The sequence below is a fragment of the Apaloderma vittatum genome, unplaced genomic scaffold (assembly GCF_000703405.1).
Source record: "Apaloderma vittatum isolate BGI_N311 unplaced genomic scaffold, ASM70340v1 scaffold14552, whole genome shotgun sequence".
NCBI classification, from domain to species: Eukaryota; Metazoa; Chordata; class Aves; order Trogoniformes; family Trogonidae; genus Apaloderma; species Apaloderma vittatum.
This window is the reverse complement of record NW_009703185.1, coordinates 656-25,347: the sequence shown is the minus strand read 5'-3', so window position 1 is coordinate 25,347 and position 24,692 is coordinate 656. Positions and strand designations below refer to the sequence as shown.

At 48.5% G+C, this 24,692-nt stretch overlaps 2 protein-coding genes across 2 annotated transcripts; one reads left to right on the top strand and one right to left on the bottom strand.

Annotated features, from left to right (window-relative positions):
- Nucleotides 1–956: 956 nt before the first annotated feature.
- NPBWR2 (neuropeptides B/W receptor 2) lies at nucleotides 957–1,955 on the top strand. Its single transcript, XM_009864550.1, has one exon. It carries the CDS (start codon nucleotides 957–959, stop codon nucleotides 1,953–1,955), a length of 999 nt encoding a protein of 332 aa, XP_009862852.1.
- Nucleotides 1,956–14,454: 12,499 nt separating this feature from the next.
- On the bottom strand, nucleotides 14,455–24,386 carry OPRL1 (opiate receptor-like 1). Its single transcript, XM_009864549.1, has 3 exons — nucleotides 24,214–24,386; nucleotides 15,244–15,599; nucleotides 14,455–14,978 (listed from the first exon to the last, which is right to left on the bottom strand). Exons 1-3 carry the CDS (start codon nucleotides 24,369–24,371, stop codon nucleotides 14,455–14,457), a joined length of 1,038 nt encoding a protein of 345 aa, XP_009862851.1. The 5' UTR covers nucleotides 24,372–24,386.
- Between the last annotated feature and the right edge of the window lie 306 nt (nucleotides 24,387–24,692).

Genomic DNA, 24,692 nt, shown 5'->3' with positions numbered 1-24,692 from the left:
GGTCAGGCAATAGGGAGGATGGGGCAGTTGCTACAGATGTAAGCGGATGGGGCTAATTCTTGCTTTGGCTCCCAAGTGAGTTTATTTTCAGGGCACTCCCTGACCCAAATAATCCTGAACTTCTGAGATTTTCAGGTTTGTCTGTCCATCTCTGCCAAGTTCTCTGCTGCCATAGCTGTTTGGGATGGGGATGGACTTTACACTGAATAAGTTCATTACCTACTCTTGCTTAAAGGGTTACTTCAGTTGTGGGTTAAATGCCTTTAACCCTTAGTTTTGGAAATACTCCTTGAACTATTTCCCTCCCCTCCTTCCTTCTTTTGCTAGGGAGCCCTGGGAGCGGGCAGCAGCCTCGTCAGAAACTTCATTTGTGAAATCTCAGCAAAGGAAAAAGAGTCTGAACTCTGAACACAAAGAAAGGCTCTAATTAGACACTGCAATGCTTCTACTCCAGCATGGAAAAGCAAACGCTGTGCAAGTGAAACAGCAGCCACCTCTCGTGTCCTCTGAGGGCTGCAAGTAGCTGAACAAGCACAAAGCTCCTTCTCTGCCCTCCCTACTCCTGCCAGCCCCGAGAAAAACTCTTGCTGCAGAGAATTGAACTGGAGCCTCTTGACTTTGCCAGCAGAGAAAAGCCAAGGCTCACTGGGATGCTCTCAGAAGAGTTCCTTGACTTTCATGGGGAGTTATAATTCTCTTATTTACTTTGTTTATGGAGCCTTATGTGTCTTTCAATCTTTTTTTTCCCCTCCTCCCGTGATCACTTCAAAATTTTAACTTCTCCAATGGTGGGGGACAGAAGAGGTAAGTTGGGTGGTCCATGCTGCCTCACAACTCATTCTTTGGATATAATCCACTTCTAAATGAAATAGCAGCTGCTTCTCACAGAAGAAAAAGCTCTCCCCTGGGCTGGCAAGGCTTTCAGCGACAGCTGAGGGCAGCCTGTGACCAGCAGCATGGGAAACAGCTCTCTTTGGGATGATCTGAACAGCAGCTGCAGCAACACAGGCAACAGCTGCTACCTGGACAACAGCATGAGGTTCAACTTCACCTTCCAAGAGCAGGCAGCCGATTTCTATGTTGTCCTCCCTGTGATCTACTCTGTGATCTGTGCTGTTGGGCTCACAGGCAACACTGCTGTCATCTACGTGATCCTCAAGGCCCCCAAGATGAAGACTGTGACAAACATGTTCATCCTGAACCTCGCTATAGCTGACGACTTGTTCACACTTGTCTTGCCCATCAATATTGCTGAACACCTCCTCCACTACTGGCCCTTCGGAGAAGTCCTCTGCAAGGTCATCTTGTCCATAGATCACTACAATATTTTCTCCAGCATTTATTTCCTAACAGTGATGAGCATAGACAGGTATCTGGTAGTACTGGCTACAGTCAGGTCCAAGAGGATGCCACATCGCACATACCGAGCAGCCAGGATTGTCAGTTTGTGCATCTGGATCCTGGTCACCATCATAGTTCTCCCTTTCATCATCTTTGCCAATGTCTACATAGATGACCTGGAGATCAAGAGTTGTGGTCTCAATTTCCCCAAGCCTGAAAGGTTTTGGTTCAAAGCCAGCAGGATCTATACCCTCATCCTTGGCTTTGCCATTCCAGTATCCACCATCTGCATCCTCTACACCATGATGCTCTACAAGCTGAGGAACATGCACTTGAACTCTAATGCTAAAGCTCTGGACAAAGCCAAGAAGAAAGTCACTGTTATGGTCTTCATCGTGCTGGCTGTGTGTCTCTTCTGTTGGACCCCCTTCCACTTGGCCACCATTGTGGCTTTGACCACTGACTTGCCCCAGACCTCCATAGTCATTGGTATATCCTACTTCATCACCAGCCTGAGCTACGCCAACTCCTGCTTGAATCCTTTCCTCTATGCTTTCCTAGATGACAGCTTCCGGAAAAGTTTCCGGAAGATGCTGGAATGCAGAACTTCTTGAACAGTGGGTTGGGGCTCACAGATCCCCTCCCTCACATGGTTTCACAAGGGGAAACTTTGCAGACTGAGAGGGTGGCTAAAGAACATGCAATGTTCTTTCATTTACATGTAGTGTGTGTGTCTGTTCATCATTCACATGGTTTGTCCTGCTTACTTGCAACTCCCGCATTCTTCGCTTTCTGCACCTCCCAGCTTCTCCAAATTGCATTTCTCTATTCTTATTTTTAATTACACACTCTGAAGCATTAAGGACCGAAAGCTTCCTTCTCAGAGGTGTACCTCTACTACGTTGTGATCCTTTATTGCCATCTGCTGTACAGCAGAGATGAGACAGAGACCAGTTTTCCAACTAATGTGATAAATCTCAGCTCTCAAAAGCTATGTTGTTTGAGGATTGTTTCGTGAAGCAGAGCTAACAAGCACTTTCAATGAAATACCAATACAATGGATGAAAAATGTAAAATGAGTATTTAAAAGAGAAAATGACCATTTTTCGCATCCATGTGTATGTGGTTTTTTTGATTATTTGTTTTTGATTTTGAAGGATGTCTAATTTTCCACCCTCATCCCAAATTCCCTCCTTCCTGCACAATTAACATAAGTTAACCTTAAACCAAAAGAAAGGTTTGGGTCTCATGTATAGTGTTAAACAACATACCATACAAACACTATGGCAACCGTGGGAATTTGTCTTAGCAATTACTTTTAACCAATTGCTCCTGTTTACTGTCAAATATATATTTATAAGAGTGATTAATAAAATAAATCTCATAGGCAAAAATAAAAAAAAGAGAGATTGGTCCTTCCTTCACCAGAAAAAAAAAAAGACACTTAAACTACTTTTCCCATGTTTTTTCTATATATATTGCATTTTATCTACTCTAAAATAAAATATTGTGGATTTGTAATGAAATACAGATGTTTTAAGGCCACAAGAAAAATTTTAAGCAGGCACTACAGATGAAATTCGTTCTTTAACAGGTAAATAGTGAAAGTACTTCAACACAAGCAGGACTCGAGAGGAAGAGCCCAGAGATCAGAAACACCATATTGAAATCTTCAGTATCTACAGAAACCACATTGAAGCCCCATCATCCTCATCCCAGTAAGCAAACTTCTCCCTCACTGGAAGGCAGGGGGGGGAGCACACCACATTCTCCAGCTTTCGTAGGCGCGAAGTCTGACCTCTACCTCCCACCTACAGAGGTGAGTGGGGCTCCTCCTTGCCACATTCCGTCCTTAATAGCCACCTACCACAGCCAGGAGGGATGCACAAGCCTCAGCTCTGTATTAACCACCAAAGAACCTCATTAAACATGAGTAGGCTCTTTTTGGTCAAAGCAACACCAAAGACTAGCTGCCCTCATCACCTTCGCACAACCCAAACTGCCCCCAGCCCTTGCCCTAGAAGGTGACTCCCAGCTGAGTGCAGCAGCGAGGGGTTTGTAGGGCTTCAGTAAGCAGGAGGTCTGGGAAAAGCTCACTCTTGCACCCTTTAACCCTACAGGCTAGTCTATATTTATTCCTGGTTTAAAGAAGGCTGTCCCAGCTAAAGTTTTTCTCTTCAGCTTTCCACAGACACCAAGCCAGGCTCTTACCTGTCCAAACTTCCCCAGAAAAGTGTACAGCAGCTGTTCGAGGTCTGTCCAGAAAATGGGGCTGGAGACAAGGCTGCAATGTGAGTCTGAGGTCTGTCCATGAGGCAGGGCTAGAGAGAGATGTTCCTCCAAACAAGCAGGACTAGAAACTGCAGGGCTCAGCTTAAATTGGCTCCTCAAGCAATGGGTGAGGGTGTGGGTGGAGACCCCAGGTGAGGCCACTCAGGGCAAATCAGTTCTGTCAGTGTCCTCAGAGTCCTGACACAAAACTTAACAACATTCAATACATCACGATGGCAATTTCCTTTTTCCCTCTCAGAAAACTGAGAGATTTGTGAATTAAAGACCACTTGCATTGCCTTTGCCATAATAAAGCTGTCAAATTGGAAGAACACTGAAGGGGAACGCATTCTTCCAGGTGAAACTTCTCCAGGAATTTATAGCTTTCTGCAAAGATCAAGAGCTCAATCCCCAGTCTCAGCCAGCCTCATGAGGAGGTAGTGGGTCCATAACCCCAAAATCTTAAATGCCCAGATTTAGTGCCCACAAGACTCCCTGAGCCACGTTTTGTGGCCATCTCTGTTTCTCACTAGCTGCGCCTTGCAATTGTCAGGAAACACAAGGATTTTTCAAAATCCTGGTCCTGGCACATGCAGGTGTGTGGGGTGATGCTTAGCAAACCCCAGTCCTAAGAGGAGGAAGGGGGAGGCACCTGGAGAAGAGATCAGCTCTATTTAGAAGGTGCTGTTGACTTTCAAGAGGTATCGAGTGACTCAAAGAATTTGAAGGAGATGAAAAAGACCTGGCAGATGGAGGACTGGGGATCATGCAGGTGGCTCATTCTGGAAGGAAAGCTGGGTGCTGTGGTCCTGACCGACCATCACGGGGAAGGAGGCAGATGAAGGAGTGCAGAGATGTTGCACGAGCCTTTGGAGCAGCCCAGGCAAGGCCGGGGAGCAGATCCAGCCTGCCCGGGGAGCATCATGGGCACCCACTGCTTTAGCACGGTTGCCATCTGCTGGCAATGGGCTCCCCAGGTGGAAAAATTTCTCCGAGTGCAGAAGACTGGCTCAAATCGTGTCAGCTCAGTCACAGATTGTCTAGCTAGCTGCAACGCCACTGCTCATTGTAGTTAAGTCTGTAGGAAAGGCAAGATGTTTCATGAGGTGGAAAATCTGATATGCTTCATTAGGTGGAAAGGACCTTTCCAGTGTAAGTCACTCACTTTCACTCCTGACAGTGTAGTTGCTGGAGTTTTTCCCCTTTGTCACGAATGTCCCAGAACCACAGAACAGCTGAGGTTGGACGCACCTCTGAAGATCACCCAGTCTAACCCACCCTGTTCAAGCAGTGTCACCTCCAGCCGGTCACTCAGGACCATGTCCACTTGGGTTTGAATGTCTCCAAGGATGGAGATGCCATAAATTCTTTGGGGAACCTATTCCAGTACTTCGCCACTCTCACAGTAAAAGCTGTTTCCTATGATAAAATGGAATTCCCCATACTTCGGTTTGTGCCTTCTGTCCTGTCACTGGACATCACTGAGAAGACCGTGGCTCCCTCTTCTCTGCACCCTCCATCAGGCATTTAAAACGGACATTGCTCAGATCCCCCCACGCTCCCTCTTCCCGAGGATGAGCAGCCCCATCTCTCAGCATCTCCGCTAAGCGTCACTCTCTGCCTGCAGCTCGGCAGCGCCGCATCTCCCGCAGCCTCTGCTGGCCTCGCAGGCAGCCTCGTACCGTGCTCCTGCAGAAAAACCCGCAAACCCGGGCTCTGCGCCCCTGGGCAGAGCCCCCTGAGCACGGCATCCCAGGCTGGGCTTCCGCACCTTGCGTCTCACTTCGAGGAGACGTTTGCCCACTCGTTGCACAAGTTGCCCCCCAAGGAAAAACCTCCTGGCCCGCTCCTTCATTTGAATTTCACCAGGCTGCCAGGGCTGGCTTGCTGTGGATCATGCCAGCCTGCGTCAGCTGCATCTTGAAGGCTGGAAGAGGGGAAATAAACCCCCTCAGTAATTCACCAAATAAATCCCCTTCTAAACCAAGCATCCCTTCCAGGGTCTACGTGGTGGCAGGAGGCTCAATCAGCCACCTGCACAGTTCCCCCTTTCCAGCCGGTTGTGTGTGGAGCGGGAACACCAGCTCAGCCCTGAAGCCAGGGAAATTTCCTGCTGGGACCGTCCAGGGTGTCTTTATGAGTTCAAAGGTACCAGGTTACCTCGCAGCTCCCTGGTTACAGCAGGAGCTGAAGGCTTTCTGCTGCTCCTGCCCACTGCAGCAGCAGGCTCCTGGCTCTCCAGGAAGGACATTGCCTTCCCTGCTCCGGCTGCACCCACAAGGACAGCATAGCCCCGGAGCACTCTGCTTCATCATTCCTGGGAGAGGAAGAAGAAGGCATTTTCCACCCCAGAAACAGGAATTAGCGCTCGTACAGGGCTCGTATTCCCACCGCAGGCTTTAAACGCAGGCATCTGAGATAAGAGGCAGGGATCGGAAATTACTATTGCTTTTTAAGCCTTCATGCTGCAGCAAGTAATAACGGCTGTTTCAATCAATTGTCCTCATCCGAGCTGTGCTGCAGCTTGTTCCCCCGCGAAGCCTTAATCCCCGGTACTTACACAGCCTCGCACTGTCTCCTACTGCTGGTCATGATTTTGAGTGAGAGAAGAAGTAACCCCCCACGGCTCTCAAAAGCATCTTTAGAGGGGAGAAAGAGTATGAAAAGAGAGGTTAAAAATGGATCAGCAAAAACTAGGAATACAGAAGATAGGAAGCAGAAATGTCTCTAGAGGATACTGCCAAAAGTAACCCAAGACAGAGAATTTGACCCTTTTCGGTTCAGCCTGGCTTATCCTCTGTATTGCCTATGGGATGCTGGGAGCCCCTGGGTGTCATCTCGACTAGGAATGATCAGTGCTGATGTGTCACCAACCCCCCACTGCAAACCTGAGGTAACGGGAACCCTCTGACTTTACTGATGGTTCTGGGAGAAACCAGTGGGTTTTGGTGAATTCAGAAGGGTTGGCATTCCCACCTGCTGCTCAAGGGAAGGCTGAAAGTGAAGCAGGAGGTCATCTGAGGACCTTCTGTGGGTCATAGGGACACAGCACCGCAGCTCCCTGTCCCCTGCCTAGCACAGACCGTGTTGGGTCTTACCCCATCTGTGCCACCACTGCAGCTAGTGCTGTGACTGGAGTCAGTTTTGGGGTCACAAAGGCTTGATCTAGGGCTGTTCTGAGGTCTCCAGAAGAGCTCCACACTTGCCATGATCACGGAGTGACAGGATGTCAGGCATCCTCCTAAAAAAAAATAAAAAAGTCTTTCCACAGAAACCCCTCTAGAAAAGCCACATGTTACATTGCCACATTTATTTTCCTCCACCTCTCTTTTCCTGGAAGGGAGGAAGAGGAGTTAATTTAAAGGCGAAGAACAAGAATAGCAACAGTAAACATTGCCAAGAGTTTCTCGTTGGCATTTGTGTTTGGTAAGTGAAGATGCAGAGAGAAAGATCAAAGCTGTCTGAATAGCTTTTAATTACAAGCCTCAATTGCTCTATTTTCTCCCAGAAAAGTATTACAATTATCTAACAAAGCTCTTCGAGTGGAATTAGACACTAACCCGAAGCTTCAAGGGCTGTTCAGTGGCTATTTTCCCTTTAAAAAAATAAAAATTAAATATTTGATGTCTAAAAAAAAAAAAAAAAAAAAAACCAAAACAGGCACTCCCATTGATGCCTACAGCCCAGTCTGGTGCTCACTGGATAAACAGTGAGAGTCTGGAAAGCTTTGCCAGGAGGTGAGGCTGCACCAACGGCTGGCGGTGGCTCGCTGAAGCACCTCACAGAATGTCCTCTCGCTGGGCAGGGCTGGGAGGCTCTGGGTGCTGCCCCCACCATCCCATGTGGAAAAAGGGAATTCCCAAAGAGGGGAAACTAAACTATAGTTTGGGAGTAAGACCTTCAACAGCCGGCAACTGTCCCCATTTTCATTTTTCCTGAGATGTCATTTCTTTCTCTTGTCGTTTCTTCACCGAGACTTCAGTACATCTCCATCGCCTCCCCTTGCTCCCTGTTCCCCTGCACAGCTCATGCCTGAAGAATAAGGCATCTTGGATGTTCCTCAGCTCCAAATCACCCGCTGTAAAAATCTCAATAAGGCAGCTGAATAAGGAAAGCAGAGAAATAAGGATTCAGTTTCATAAACTCAAGCCTCAAATGAGATCACAAGCTGGTAATTAATAAAGTCAGATTTCAACGCAATGAAAAACCTCTCCTGAGATTCAGCCTGCTGCTGCTTTGTATTGATGGAAATGCTATGGATGTAATTACATTTCTCTTAGCACTGCAATGGAGACAGTGGACTCCTCGGAGCCCGTGGGTCACTCTTGGCTGAGCTCCTTCCTTCACAGCTGACTGGAGCCGGGAAGAAGAGGCTGAGAGTCACCGCTCCGTGGTGTCTGGGGCAGCTCAGAGCTGGGCAGCTCTTCCTGTGCCATCCAGGGCAGAAGGGCTCTGTGTCATCACTAACACACACTCCTCAGAAGACAAGAGGCATTTTTCCAACACGTTCAAGTTAAACCCCGGTGCAGATGCCAAAACAGTCTGTGGGGAGAGCATACCCAGTTGGCTTTCCATCCCCACCCCTGAGCTGCCGCACGAATGCAGGGAGCGAGGATAAATACCGGCACCAGAGGTTAGCCTCCATTCCTGGTCTTTTAGGCTTAATCCCCAGAGGCAAGTTATTATCACCAGGAATTTTCTCTGTGGTTAAGCAAAGCAAGAGCAGTGCAAGGGAGGGAAAGTCCAAAATACGCAAACGAATGACCTCTGCACGCAGAGAGGTTGCTGCTAACGCTGAACATTGAACAAACATTAAATAGCCAAATCACAACACAGGATTCATTTCACAGAGAGGAAATCAAGCCGAAAAGCCATTAATCTTTATTTCATATTGACTACGTAGCTTGTGTTTCTATTCCCTGTCACTGAATGAATCAGCATGGTGTGAGCTCCTCAGAGCACTCACTGCACATGGCAGGCTGAAAACACATGAGAGAAATCAGCATTTCTGGAATGGACAGAGCCAGTTCAAACTTCACCTGCTCTCCTCTCTGCAGCCAGGAGAAAGGTAATCTGACATAGCCAAAACAAGACTGTGGGAAGATGTTAATTCAGGCCAGTGGTTCCCTTTGAAAAAATCAAGTTTCCTCCCTGGTTTCTTGCAGATTCATCCTTCCACTTCACTACTCTGGTCCCAAGTGATGCCATGTGTCAGCACGGAGCAATGGAGTTTGCTCCTGGAGGCCCTTCCAGCAGCTTAGCCATGGGAGGACCAAATTCCCAGGAATTCAAACATGAGAGATGTTTTCCGGGGGGGGTGAAGGTGAACCCAGTTGGTGTTTGATATTATTATGCACTTTCTGCTGCAGGGAGCTTTTAGCAAGTTTTTTGGGTTCCTGAAGAAGAAACCTTGTGAGTCGTAGGAGAGACAGGAGATGGAGAAAGGGCTGCCTGTGTCGCCCAGCACTGCAGAGAGTCGGCATCGCTCCTGCACCGCAGACAGCTGGGATTTCACTGCATTAAGGGAGAGAGAGAGAGAAGTCAGTTTACATGGTTGATTAGCATCATCGTTGCCAAGATACACAACCATGTTGCTCCATTCATTTATTATTTCATTCTGTCATGCAATTCATCCAGGTTTCAGGGCACTGGGAAAAGGAACGAAGGGAATTTGTGAGCCACGGGGCTCTTTGACCTAAAGTGCACCTACCTCAACAGTAGCCCCTTTGCTTGGAAAAATCCTAAAAAAATCCTTCTTGCAAAATGACCTTAACACACCTGTTGTCACCTGTTTCGAGCAAAGGTGGCATGCAGCCCCAGTCTAAATGGGCAAGAGGGCAGGTGCATGTGGCCACTCGAAATAGATGGGCATCAGCTCTACTGTGGCGAGGAGAGGCTACGGATCCTGTAACATCACATCCCCACCTCCCCAAAAAAACCTTACACCATACACCCACTGGAATCACACAGCCTATGTTCTACTTTCCTATAGCCCATCATCTCTCTTAGTCCTGCAACCCCATGGCTCTTGGGTTATGGGCTGATGTTGAAGCCTCAGGTCCACCTCTCATTTCCTCTCCCTTCTCCAGCCTTGCCAGCTCACAAACCTTTTTCATTATGAGGCTGAGACAATTGTCCCTCTACCCCTTCCATCTCAGCTTCGTGGTTCTCCTCAGCATAGGAGATGGCCAGGGAGTAAGAACTGGTCCTTCAGACAGCCCTGGGCAAGGCTTGGAAGGGGAAGATCAGGGACATGAATTACCAGCTGGTTCTGCAAAGTCACACAAATGAAGCCCGGCCACCACAGAGGTTCACGTGGAAACACGGCATGAAGCCAAGAATACACAATCAGGGCTACAGCTCAGGATCTGTCCAAAGGGTGTTGTCCTTGCTGAAGGAAGGAGAATTCTGCTTATGTGTCAATAGCCACAAAAATAGCTGAAGGCAAGCACAGGGAAATGAGTGGGAAAGCAAGCTGGAGTTAGTTTGGCAAAGCCTGCTTTGGCTGCCAGTCTAAGAGTCCCTGTTCTGAGCAGACAGCAAAGGCTGCACCAGCACTAGCTGCTTCTGGAGATCCTTTTCATTTAAACCAAAGAGGTTGTAACTATGGAGAGCATCCATCTTCCCTATAAAGCATGGTGGGGTGAGAGGCATCCCTTCCACGGGCGTGCATCATCCTGTGCAGCAATGATATCCTGAAGTACCAAGAGAGACGTCAGAGCCCAGTCACAGATCTTCAAGGAGTTAATGAATATTCCTCTGGGAGGAAAAAAAGAAAAAGGAAAGAAAAAAAAGGAAAAAAATATTTACAGTCTAGCTCCTCACAAACACATCTTGCAAAAATCAGACATATGACAACTATAAGACATAATAATAAGACATAAAACATAATAATAAGACATATGACAACTGCTCAGCATCAGATGGTGTCTTCATCTTCATTAGGGCACGACCTGAGCTCAGAGCAATGGGCACCATGTGGGGCAAATGCAGCTTTTGTTTTCCTACAGTCGGGCTTTATTCCTCTGCTAAAATTCCCATCGATGCTGTGGGCTCAGCGTGGGGCCGAGGTGTGCTGAGCGGGTGAAGACTGCAGCTCCTGCAGGCAGAGGGCAAGAGGAAGGTGATCTCAACAGAATATCCTCAAACCAATCAACCTCGGTCTGACCTGTAGCTCGATAAAGCACCTCTCCGAGCAAGCCCTTTCCATGACATAAAACCGCCTAAACTTCAGTGAGAGTGTAAATTCTATGAATTCTGCACCTTTTTTCTGCTTTTAGAAATGATGACTCATGCTGGCAGGAAAGCTGTCTGCTGAACAGCCTGAGCGGGGGCAGAGGAAAGGAGATGAGGCTTTGCAGGAGGAAAACATCCTTCCAAAGCCAGACATCTGCCCAGATGTGCCAGTGCCATGAGTCAAGGAGCTCCCTGGGAGAGAGCTCAGCTCCTGGCTCGTCCATTCCTCAGCCTTCCCAGAAGCAGTCTCCAGCCAGCAGCAGCAGGGACAACACTTAGTACATTAATAAATCCCATAATACTGAATAAAGCACTTTGGTTTATGGTTTTGCTATAAACACACACCCCTGGGTACTTATAATTAACTGAACTAGAAAAGAAATAAAGATTTCAGGGTTTTTTTCCTCACCAATTTCCTTTCGCTTAAAAAAAAAATAAAAATCACTGCTAATAAAAAAAAACCCTCTCCTGATATTTACCTGCCTGGGTAGGAATATTGATCTCTGTGCAGAGAGAAGGCACTTTCTTATTGCACGTCTCACTGGTTAATCCATCTTTCCCGGCTGCAGAATATTGCTTCGGCTCTATTTTGGGAGCAGTTCTGCAGTTGATTGATCTCCATGATCAGGCCTAGCCCTGTAACTCCTGGGAGGTGTGGGGAGAGCACATGGGAAGAACTCATTTTAGCCCTGCATCAGACCTCACCTCTAACAGCACGAGAGCCACCTGTTGCAAGACCAGGAGCAGCTGCGGAGCCTGGCAGGGTGCAGGCAGCTCCTGCGCATCTCCATCCACTGATGTTCTGGCATTTCCCCATCTTCTGTTTTCAGGTTGCCCGCAGACAAAGTTACCTGCACCACAGAAGTTCCCCCTGACCTCAATAAAAAGGAATCGGATGCTTTGGTGTTGTTGCACAAACGCAGGCGCAAAGAACCCGGCAGCGCAGGGGTTGAAACAACGCCCTGATCCACACGGCTGGGTGGTTCAGACTCCACATCATTCCAAGTACAAAGCTTTTTTATTTTCCTTTATTAAAGCACACGAGTAGCCACCTAGGAAATTGTCGTTTACACTGCAGCAGTTGTAAAATCATACCAACACAACCATTTCAGAAGAGAATTCAAGAGCCTGCACTTCAGCCGGCCAGCCAAGCGCAAGCCTTTAACTCCAGAGGCACAGTACAATAAAGCTTTTGCTTTCAGGTTTTTGTTGCTCTTCTTATAGCAAACTCCACTGAGCACTGAACAGAATGCCTAAACACACTCACTGCAAGGGCCACAGAATTACCCAAAAAAGCTTAGTAAACGCACATTTATTATTTGATTATGTAAGATCATTGCAGCATAGTCATTATAACAAAGTCCTTATCCAAAAAAAAAAAAAAAGGCAAAAAAAAATAGCCAAACACTGGTATGTTTTTTCAGAGGACATAAATCCATTTAAAATCCCAACCAAGAACTACAAAGGGAGGGTGGCTGTTGCTTAGCCAGCCACTAACAAATTCTCTCCGGCTCCCTAACGGCGCTGCAGGAAAAGCCGAGCAGTCGATTCCCAGCTCCATGGACAACTGAACCCTGTCAGGCTGTACCCAGCACCCTGTCAGACCGTGCCACAGCCATCGGGCTAAAAAGACTCAAAGTCGCTCGCTGGCCCCCGCTGTTACCATGGCCATGAACTCAACCCCCCACCAAACTTATTCTCTTGAGGCCATGGGTGCAGCTCACTGGCAGTTCTCAGGGAGTTTTTCTCAGCGTGCTCGGTGTTGTAGGAGATTTCCTGGTGAGTGCCCGAGGATACACATCCACTGCAAAGTGCATGAAGTGCCCAGATTTTCCTTGTCCCCCTGTAATACTCAGGGGAAGCGCTAATTGCAAAGCTTGCTCTGGTTCCCCTCCAGATTCCCAATCAAATGCTAATCAGCATAAAAATCCTCCCAGCCTGAGCAGTTTATGAGGGATCTGAGTCCTGTACATGGGACACTGGAATTGCAACTATAGTTTAAGCCCAACCATAAGGTAAATATCCTACATGGAAATATAACATTGGATTCTTTTATACAGCATATATAAAGGACATGACAGCATTAAAATATTGGCAAATCGATACATTCAAAATACAGAATCTCATAGACCAGAGCACAAGAAACATATTCATGTGACATCTGTATGCTCCAGACGATGCTGCCGGTTCTCACGCTGCAGTTGACCTCCCATCGTTGCTTTGCTTTCCCACCACCAGCCACCAATGCCCAGGTCTCCCTGGGCTTTTGTGCTACAGGAAGAGTACAAGTCTTCTGTCCTCGGTGGTTAAACTCTTTGGGAACAGTTCTGTTGTCAAATGAAATGACGGAGCATTTCATTTTCCACAAAGTTCTGGCCTACAGGGAGAGGAAGATCAGTCTACGGTTGGTGGGAGAGCTGGTACCTCAACAGCAGTTCCCAAGTGCTCTCAGCATCATGGATCTCATTTTGTTTAAAAAAAAAACCCAACAAAACAAAATCCAAAACCCAACCAAAACCAAACCACCTTTAGGATGGTTTGCATACCTCTTATCTGGTGTGGAGCGAGGGGGGCTGGTTTAAGCTCCCTTCCTACCAGAAACGTCCATATCTTCCAGAGGACCTGCGATTCTGAGTTCTCCAAAACGGCTTTCCCTTATATATAAATACACACAGACATAGGCCACTTCATTCCTCCCTCCTCTCGCTGAGGAAGATCCCCAAGGCATGCTTGGCAAGAAGAAATCCTACGGTACAGCGGTACCTTTATCCCTATAGAAATGTGTATATACAGATACATTCTGTCCGTTATTACAATGGAAATACAGGGTTTTAAAAAAAAATAATAGCAGCATGTAAACAAGAATTTGTGTTCATTTAATCTGTCTTTCATTCCTCCTCTTCTTAGCTATGATCATCAGTTTTGACAATGCCTGGTCCCCGCTCCCCTCTTGAGGTGGAGGGGTCTCCTCCAGACCCCCCCTGCAGGAGCTGATGATGTCCTCTCCCAGCTCCCAGCCGTGCAGCAGCTTGAATTTCCCCTTCCATCAGCTCTCCCCTCTCCCTCCCCACATCCTTCCCTTTGTGATGACTCATCCTGGAGATGATCTGGGGTTTTGTCTGACTGCTGCCCACTTCGGCTTCAGCAAAGTTTAATTTCAGAGCGATGCCGCAGGAGTAAAAGCTGCGTGCGAGCGCCTGGTGAGCCACGTGAGGTGTTAGCATCGACTCGGGGAGGAAAGAGAAGAGATGGAATGGTTTGCATTTTGTCTGTCTCCCAGCAGCAAAAGTGCAAGCTCCAGGAGCAATGCCCGTTTTTCAACCCTTAATTTCCAAATTTTCCATAATGTTGCACAAGGCTCAAAGGGCTGATCTCAAACGTGTTCCTCAGCGCGAGGTGCACTGGGATGAAAAACGCATGAAACGGGCTCATTTTTTTCTTCATGCTCTTGGAGTATCCGGTTTTCCCAACCCCCAAAATTGTTTCCTCAGTTTGTCGCCTCTCAGGCTTGAGGTCCTGCTAAAGAGCCGTTATCTGAGTTAGCTCTGAGGTGGGGGTGGTTGGACTCTGCTGGGTGACAGCCACCATGGGAATTTCCATGCCTAGTCAGGCCGGATTGTTAGTCCCCTCTGAGTTCTTGCAGGCGTAGGCCACATCCTTGGCGATGCTGCACATCCTGTTGGACATCTGGAGCTCGGTCCTGAAGGCGGTGGGGAAGCAGAACTTCTTGAAGCACGCCTTGAAGTTCTCATCTAAGAAGGCGTAGAGCACGGGGTTCAGGCTGCTGTTGGCGTAGCCCAGCGCGGTGCAGAAGCAGGAGATGGCCAGCTCGAGCTCGCTTTCTGCCTTGGCACCCAAGCACTGGACCAGCACGAAAATCTGGATGGGAGTCCAGCAGATGATGAAGACTGCCACAACCACCAGGACCATTCGGGTGATGCGCCTCAGGTTTCGGTCCTTCTCCTTGGAGCCTGAGAGGACACGGACGTTCTTGAGCCGTCTGATCATGAGACTGTAGCAAATGGTGATGATCAACACAGGGATCATAAAGGAGAAGAGAAAGACACAGATGCCAAAGACTGGATCCCAGTAATCCACGGGTGAAGGGAGTTTAATGAGGCAATCAATTTCTGCAAGCGAAAAAATAAAAAGGAAAGGAAGATCAGCAAACCCATATCAAGCACATTCAGTTTAATTCAGGCGTGTTGGACACTGGAGAAGCAGCAGCAGAGATACAGAAAGGCAAGGGCAGGAAGGAAAGAATCAAGACGGCTTTACAGCAGAGACCTTGCTGCACTGGTAGAACTGCCTCCCCTCTCCGATGTCTCCCCAAGGCCCATGGGTGCTTTCCTGACCACCAACACCTCCCACCCCATTGGATGCATTTTTACTGACCGTTGTTCTCATTCTCCGCAGACCCCATCACCATTGCCGGGATGCCAAAGACAGAAGCCAGTGCCCAGATGCAGACATTCACCACTTTGGCCTTGTGGGGAGTGCGGATGTCCAGGGCTTTGATAGGGTGGCAGATAGCAATGTAGCGATCCACGCTCATCATCGTCAGGGTGAAGGTGCTTGTGAACATGTTGTAGTAGTCTATAGAGATGGCAATCTTGCAGAGGACGTTGCCAAAGGGCCAGAAGCCCAGGAATGTGTCTGTACCCTGGAAGGGTAAGGTCATCAGACACAAGGTATCAGCCAGAGCGAGGTTAAAGATGTAAATGTTGGTTGCTGTCTTCATCTTGGTGAATCTGAAACATAGGAATGAGCAACAGTTAGAGCTCCACCTGCCCATGATGGGTAAGACATCGAAGTCTACCAAAGAGGACATTCTGCCACTGCAGGAAGGAGATGTTGTAACAAGAGATTGAAGGAAGAGATTCCCTTCTACCTCCTACCTGCTTATCAACATACGGTTCAACTTGGCTCCTTCAACAATACAAACAGCACCTTCACAATCAGTTTCACGGGCAGGACAAGCTTATTCCCTCAGACTGCAAGCGATGACCATGAAAGCCTGAGGCCGTCAACTCACACTGTGCTTTTTGAAAAGCGACTTCAGTAAGGCTAATCTAGGATTACATCACATATGGCTTCATTATTATAAATATTAGCGAGAGCTTTGCCTGGTAAGCTGATTTGAAAGGCTTCATATGGTCCAGGAGTAAGTTGATTAGCCCTTTTGTATGGGCCAGAATTGGCAAGATGGCCAGCAGCAGCTGGGAGAAATGAGGTTTGTATCAGAAATCAAAATATCACAGCGGCTCTTTCTAAAGAAAGGAGTAGTTTGCAGTTAAAGTCATGAGTCAATTTACTTTAGAGGGTTTTTGTCATTTCTATACTGCTTTTATTGCATGAACTGACTGCCCCAAAAGAAGGTTCACCTTGCTCATCGCCTTTTTACCCATGGGAGATGATGCAAAGAAAGATGTGATCACCTTCCCAAGGACACATGCAGAGTCTGCAGAAATGGAAACTCGATGGTGACTCTGTGACTGAATCTAACATTTCAGCTTCAGGATGTTCCTCTCACGGGCAAAATAAGAGCTTAAATAGGTATAATTTTAAAACTACAGCTCATCTATCATTTACTACACTAATGACCTTGGCAGAAATGTTGCCAGAAATGGCAGTGGCGATCTGTGTTATTAATGGAGGGCAAGTTCATTTGAGGGTAACACTCACATAAACTACTGCGTTATTTTCAGTTTGATACGTGTTAGAACATCATGGGGTCTGATCTGTGCTAAAAAAGCTCTTTTTGTCAAATTCATTTGGAACAGCAAATCCCCAACTGCACTCCTCAGCACTATACACCACCTCCACCCCAAAAAGATCCGAGCTTCAGCTCTTGATAGATTATTTGAATGCTTCAAGGAACATTAGCACTGCCACGCTCTGAGCTCTGCTGAGACACAAGCAGGTTTGCAAGAATAGCCACCAGGAGATCCACAATCCAGAACACAAAATCTAATTTATTTCTTTTACCCCTTTAAGAGCTCTAAGCTGTGCTTGTATTAGAAGTCGGATGTTTGAAAGAGGCCTTAGAAAACTAGGAAAAAATTATCCTTCATTTGACCTTGAAAGTCAAGGGAAGCTTTTGGAGCAGGTGGACATTGATGGAAGCACTTGAGGTGCCCACATAAGCCTGACCCAGGTTCCTCCTGGCCCAGAAGTCACAGCAGCTGAGCAAGAAAGGGGGTTTTTAGAAAACCATCCCAGTTCAGGTAAGCTTCTACAACCTAAAACAGCAAAGGAAAAACATCAGCATCTTTCCAGTTGTGAAGGGATGAACAAGCAAACGCTTTGCAAATCCAACAGAGCCAGGCAGCTGCCAGGGCTTCAGCACTTGGGGACCTCCTAAGCAGAGTTACACAAAAATGGACTCTGTGAATCCCAGAGCAGCAGCAGCTCAGGGTGGGCGAGTTTTACTCTTTTTCGTTTGAATTCTTGCAGTTGGCATAAACGAGGCAATGGACACCGGGAGGATGAGACCAGTCTGTGAACGGATTCGGGCATTTCCCCCTCTAGGTCAGCAAGGGGGGAATTCAAATGAAGTGAAATTGCTGTTCCTTATCAGCTCACACAAAAATAAGTATTGTCAGCTCAGGCTTCAGGAAATTATTTGGTCACCTAAGACCGTAAGGTCTCCTGGGAGCTGTAGTCTTCCTCTGCATACCATGGACCTGACTGGGCTTGCTCAAGCTGCTCAAAGATAAGTTTGTTCCAGTCCATCCTTCCAGGAGGATCAGATGTGGAGGCAATTCATCAATGTGCCTCTAACACCAACTGCTTTTACTGATATCATCACCTGAGGGAATAACAATTGCGGTTTTGAACAACGATGAGCAACTTTACTGGAAACTGAAAAAAAATTAAAGGTTGGTTGTTCGGGATTTTATCATCGACTGGCAGGAGAAACAAGCAGCAACCACCCACCTCTGTGACCCATCCAGCATCCATGGGGGACAACATTGCCTCTATACACATCCCTGTCCCCAGCACAGTGAGAAGTTTGGGGCATCTCAGGCAACCCTGAGCTTGGGGAGTGCAGGCTGCAAACCTTCATCTCCCTCCTGCACTCCTCCACCCCGAGAGACCTCACTGGGTCCTCTCCTCCAAGACAGTTCTTGATAAGAATTCACTTCCTCAGCCTGGCCCTGCAGAATCCGCTCTCCCTCCATGCACGGATCCCTCTCTGCTGCCTCTTTCCTCCCCACCCTGGGGGTGACAGCAGAGCCACCTTCCCTCCCTCCTTCCATCAATGGGACATGCTGGGGCAGCTGGCCCACTGCTTAGCTCCTTTGACCCACCCTCAGATGGATTTCAAGGCTGATTTTGTGCTCTGGAAAAGTGGGGAAATTAATTTACACCTAATTAATTAATTCTAGCTCCACTTCCTCTGCACGCTGAGAGCCAACAGCCACTATCCCAACCAACCCATGTTCCCAAACAGTTCCAGAATGTTCAGGTCAAATAAAAAAAAAAAAGTCAATTAATCACTTCTCTGCGGATTAACCTTTTTCCCTTTTCCTCCAGGAACTGAGAGTGTTCTCTTTCTTAATCTGCACCAGAAAAAAAAACAAAAACAAATTAAACACTTGGGCTGTTGGAGGTACCTTAGGTGTGCCCCACAGCACAGCTCAGACACAGATATGCCTGTGGCCACCTCAGAGGACATTAGCGCCCTGCTGAGCCACTTTCTTGCACTCAGTCACAAAGGCAATTTCCTAATGGAGCATCTCCCACAGGGCGGCTCTCAGCTCTCCATCCACCTTATTTGTCACAAAAGTAATCGCTCTGCTCTCCTGTTCTCCTGGCTGCTGAAGCCCGAAAGCAAAAAAACATCTGGATATCAGCTCAGCACTTGGCTTCCCTCTCCTTTTTTTGCAAAGTGGACCTCAAGCAGTGTTACCTGGGACGAAGCTGTGCTCCAGCAAGGGGAACCCATCATTTGGGAGAGCAGATGGGTAGGAAACAGCTCTTCTACATACTGGGCTTTGAGGTTTTTCACAAGGCGGAATTCTGTCCCTGGCTGAGCCTCAGGGTGAGCTGCAAACCTTTTGTTTCAGCATCACTCCCTCCTTTTTACCCAAGAACCCTGAGGCTGCAGGACAGGGAGCAGCTCCGCATGCCCCAGGGCTAAGGATCGAGCTGGCTGCAGCAAACCTACAACCTGAAACGGGGCTGCAGATACCAGAGGCAAAGGGAGCAGAGCAAAGCTTTCAGTGCTGGGAACCGTGAGCATCCCCTCTGCTTCTCGATTTCGATAGCCGTAGCTCCAGCTAATTGGGATGCAGACAGTGCTGCTCACCTTGAGCAGCTCCCTCCGTTCCCACCCCACGTCCTGGCATCAGCGACAGCCTTTACCGCCCTCCCCGGACATGCCCAGGGAAACAAAACAGAGCAGAAAAGGCTCAGGGAGGATTTTTGCCAAGCTGCTCCCACCCTCTCACTGTGGAAATGAGCACCAGTTCACTGACATCTCCGCTCCCAGCCAGCTCTGAGCCCGTAGGTTGTACGAAGCTGATGTTTGCTCTGGCACGTACCATCATGATTTGTGTCCTCCCAGCCACACGCCCACACCGTGCTCTTCGTGTACCTGCTGCTTTGATCACCTTTTCAGAGCTCCCTCATCGAAATTACCCAATTCAAAGCCAGTTTATTCTTAATGCTTTAACAGGCCACAAAAACCCCAGGGAATTGACAGAGGACAAATTCAAATCACTTTGGACTATGAAGCCAGACGTTACAGCAAAGGCAGCCAGCAACACCGGCATGTAAAAGCCTATTAATTACCTGGCAGGACAGTGACTGATTAATAGGGGTTAAGAGGTCTGCTGCCAGCCAGCAGGACTTTGGGATGGATGATTTTCTTGCTCTCCAAGTCTCACTGCCATGTCTGGGTGACACCGGTGCCCTTCCCTCCTCAAGGTGCTCTCTGGGCACCAGCATGAACGAGGACACTACACGGCCCCGATTGCTGCTGTGCTGAGGGCAGAGGCTGGGCAGCTGCTGCTGCAAAAAAAGCCTCTGCAGCTCACCCAGGGACTCGCAGGGATGCTCACGCCACCAGAAATGGTGCTTCAGTCTAAGGAGCGCGTTCACCAGCATCTGTCCTGCAGTAAGATGCTCTCATCCCTGTTCGTGTGCCAGAACGGCCTCTGCTGAACTGCTCCTGTCCTAAAAGCTGCTGCGAGTTGCCTAGTCCCTGAAAAACACTGGGAACTGAGTCCTGCATTGAATATCACCGAATTACTGCTCTGCATGTGGGTAACTCATCCTGCCAAAACTGGGGGAAACAAAAAGACCTCCAGCATAGATTTCAGTGGCAGGAGCTGTGTTAGCAGGGGCCAGACACAACAACCGTGAGCCACGTGGCTGAGCCCAGCTCACCTGAGCTCACGGGGACCTGGACACTGGGGAGTTGCAGACCTGCCCTTTGCAGCCACTGTCACAGCAGGTCCCCCTCCCGCGCACCTCGCCATCCTCCCTTGACTCCAATCACTCTGCACAGCATAGCGCCCTTGGCATGGGTTTCCCTTCTCTACAAATTCCAACAATTATCTTATTTTTTTTTGTTTTAGCCATGAAAGCCTTCAAGAGGTGGATCTGGAGAGAGCTGAGGTCTCAGATGGCCCCACCAGTGTCCGCTGGGTCCACAATGCACTAAACACCCAGCTCTCAGACACACAGCTGGTCTCTTCCCTTTGAAAGCTTTCTGTTAAGAAATCAGCACCTCTGCAATGGCACAATTAACTTCATTTTCCCTGTCTCATCACAGCCATCTGCCCCCACCTCTATTCTCAGGGATGAAGGCAGTTTTCAAGCAGACTAACAGCTGGCACAGCCAAACCCCAGCAGCCACCCGATGCAGGCACCTCCCCATCACATCCCTCCTCCTAAAGCTTCACCTGGAAGCAGCAAATGGAAGCGTAGGGACCTGACAGCCCCAGTGTGGCTAAACACCTGCTTAAAATGTTCTGAAACAGTTTTTTTCAACAGAGTGGGCTGAGCATCCCCAGTACTTTGTTGGGCTCCCAACAGAGAGCTGCCATGGCAAAAAAAGCGCCCAGGAAGAGGCATCATTGCCCAGTCTGAGCGAGCAGAGCCAGCACTGGGGAAGGGAGTCCTCCAGGTTGTCACCACTGAGCATCCTAGCAGCACGGTGGAGCTGGGGAGAACTCAGATGTTCCCAGGCCAGAAGCTGCATGTTGCCCCCTGTCCCTTCCCTCGGCACAGCGGGGGCTGGCGGAGGCTTGGGGATCTCTGTCACACCCTGTGATGGGTCAGCATCACCTTCAGCCCCAAGAACGATACAGCATTCCCCCTCTCCCCTTCACTTTTTTTCCTAAAAACCAAAGCTTTCAGGCAACCAGCCTTGCAGATAAAGAGGGAGCTCAGCTGGCTGGTTTCCCCCGCTCTCCCCCCAAACCTCCTCTCTGCCTCGTGCTGCTCAACTCCTTATTGCACGTTCATTAAAAAGGAAATATATGCAGAAGAGAGCAAACAGCAGAAGGAAAAGAGGGCGGGGAGGGGAGGGGGAAAAGGCATTATCTCCCCTGGCAAGGAACTCCACAATGAGCCAGCAGAACAAAGCGGCAGACGAGGCAGGGTTCCACAACAGGCCCTTTACTGTCCAGGAAATCGTGTTCCTGATGAGAGCCCTTCTTGGTCTTACCCAGTTAGTGCTACTCAGCACTAGAAGGGGACTGACAGTCACATGAAGACTGTCTCTATAAATTAATCATTCCAAATGTTAAATCACTCCAGGCGTAACAGAGAGGTAGGCTGCGTTCTACAACAGAGGGGAAAACCTAGAGGAGGATTTTTTTGTGGGACATGTGGGGAGATTTTAAACTTTTCCCTCCATGCCACAAAAAAACCCTCATTCAAGAGGAGTAAAAACAAGCCTTCCTGACACCTTCAGTTTCCTCGAGTGCTGATATTAGAGCCTTTGCATTTCTCAGCTCCCTCAACAACAGGAAACAATTACTGTCTACATCATCATACCATTCTTTTTATGGAAGATAATACATCAGTTTCTTATAGGTTGTGTAGCAACTGGTCTGGTTTATCCCTTGTGAAATACAAGCACGGAAAGAAAAAAAAACTAAAAAACGAGCTTTTGCAGGTGCACCATACCTACAGATGATAGGGCTGCAGCATCAAGGGTTTGTCAGTCTTTTCCGCTAATGGAAGAGATATATCACTAGGAGTCCTAAACCTCCATGCTGACTTACCAGCAATCAACTTTCAACCTACTGAAAAAAGATGTGTTGAAGGCACAAAACCCAGAAGCATCAATGCTGTAGTCTGGCAGGAAAAAAAAATGTGTTTGAGGAGTCATCAACATGCTCCTTGCATGGCCACTAATTTGGCAGCTCTGTGTGAATCTGGATGCATGATCAGGGTCAAAAGTTTGAGATACTGAGTCCAGCTTATCACCACATCTGCTCCTGACCTCAGACTGGACAAGGAGAGAAAAATCCTGGGCACAGAGAACCAAAAGTCACGGTTACTCATTCAACCAAGAAGGGTGATTTCCCCAGGGATAACTCAGCATTGATCTCAGCCAGGACTGGGCTCCCAGGAGACACCAATGGGGAGAACCAGCAGCTTCTTCTGCACATGCTCTAGCTCAGTTATAAATTCCCCAGCACACATTATCCAAGGGGACCCTCCAGGCTCACATAAAAGCCAAAAAGAAGCAGAGCAGAAGCCACAGTTTAAAAAATGTGACCTTACACACCAAAGCACACGACTGCTGGTTTGGGACCTTCATATTCTTGTTGATATACTAGACATAGCCCTGGGCAGGGTCCAGCAAGACCTGTGCAGACATGGAAAAGTTTTCCTCCAAGTCTCGTCCCAACACTCATCTAAGGTCTGTGCACTGGTCACGGACTCCCTTCTCCTCCCTGTGGACCAGCCCAGTCATTCCCAGGCTGCTGCATCTCAATGGGACAGAGACTTCTCACTCACAGAGACTCACAACTCCCCACGCTTACACGCACCCACAAACATCGTGCCACTACTTGAGTCATTGCTACTACACTGAGCAGAAAGAGGAGCTCTCCAGACCCGGCACTGCTGCACTCTTCCTCTCTCCACCTCCAGATGCCCCAGGGCTAACCTGATCCCCTCTCCAGCCATAAACTCCTCAGCGGGCAGGCAGCCCGATGAACCATCTCTTTGCCCTCAGAGCAGAGATTTAGCCACCGCTCACCAACCTGTGATGCTGAAGCTTTAATTCTGAGCATCTCCCGCAGCCGAGTTGTGTGTATTGAAGGGGAAGATGTTTTGGAAGCAGCAGAGCTCCTGGCAGGAGCGAGACTTAATCTCATCAATGTCTGAATACCTGCTAAATATTTTCATCCTCTGTTGGAGGAGAAAACAAATTCGCTTTGTCTTTTCCTTGCTGGCAGCATTCACCTGCGCTAGGGATGTGCTCTGAGATATATATAAAATGGAAGCTCACTCCTTAACATACAGGAGACAGAGATCAGAAGGGGGTTGCTGGTGTTTGACACAGAACCACAGTTGCATAAACTCATTTTGTACTTACGGGGTGGAGGGGGAAGAGGGTTTCTAATTCCAGGAAATAAGGGAGGTTGAACCCCAGCAAAACCAAGCACCAGCAGCTCCAGCAGTGCTGCTGGATTATTGTGTGCTCTGTGCTGGATGTCTCTACAGAGGTCCCCCTGCTCTCCCACCTTCAGCATGAGGAGCCAGAGAAGTTGCCCTCATCTCCACAGCATCCTGTCCCATCTTACGTCTATAGCTTCCGAAGCGTTGGAAGAGCTACATTTGTGATTTTTTTTTTTTCATCTCCCAGGAGGCCCTTTCCTTTCCCTTGCAACTGCCCTCAGCTTTGGGAAGCACCAGCTCCCAGAGGCAGCAGCACCTGCAGCCACAGCTGGGTGCTGGACACAGCACAGGAGGGAGAGATCCTGTCAAGGATCAGGCTCACCCTGGCAGCAGGATGCTCCCAGCACTTTGCCATCCTAAGGGACAGCAGCTCCCTGCCTGGCAGTTTGCAGGGGAAAAAAAAAAAAAGGGAAAAAAAAGCCCCATTTTTTTTTTCGAGCAGATCTGATCGCTCTCTTCCATTCTCTGGGTTAAACTTTAGGAGGCACCAGAGGGCAGCTGAAAACTGGTGAGAACCTTCATCACAGCCTAGGAAGGGAGAAAAAAACAAATAAAACCAAAACAATACAACGAATGCCACACAGTTACCTCCAAAGCGCATCGCAATTACCAGGGAAGCACCTGCCTGCTTCACCTGCAGCAGGGATTTAGGAGGGGGGGAAGGTCTGCCCTACTCACAGCCCCCCACCCCGATCTTCTCCTTGTGTGTCCTACCTGACGATCACGTACATGACGGAGCAGTTGCCCACCAGCCCCACGATGCAGACAATGGAGTAGACAACCACGATGGTGATCTTGATGCTGAGCGGCAGGAAGCTGTCCCCCGTGCCGTTATTAAACCAGTTACTGGGCAGAAAGCTGAGGTTCAGCATGGAGGAGTCGTTCAGCAGCTTCCTCAGGTCAGGGTCTTCCAAAATATGGGCAGGGAAGAGGGGGTCCATCCTGAAACACCAGCCTGTGCCCAGGTCCTGGGACACCAAAGAGACAGTTTCAAGATCCGCCAATCAATCAGGTAGTGCGGGACCGTAGCAAAGCGTGCATGTGAGAAACGCTGGGGGAGAAGGCTGATTTATTGCTGGAAAGAGCACAGCCTCCCCCTCCCCACCCCAACCACCCCTAAGAGAATTTTAAGGGGGTGCAACCCCGGGAGCTCGGTGCATCCTGAGCAGACAGGGAGCTCACGCATATCTCCA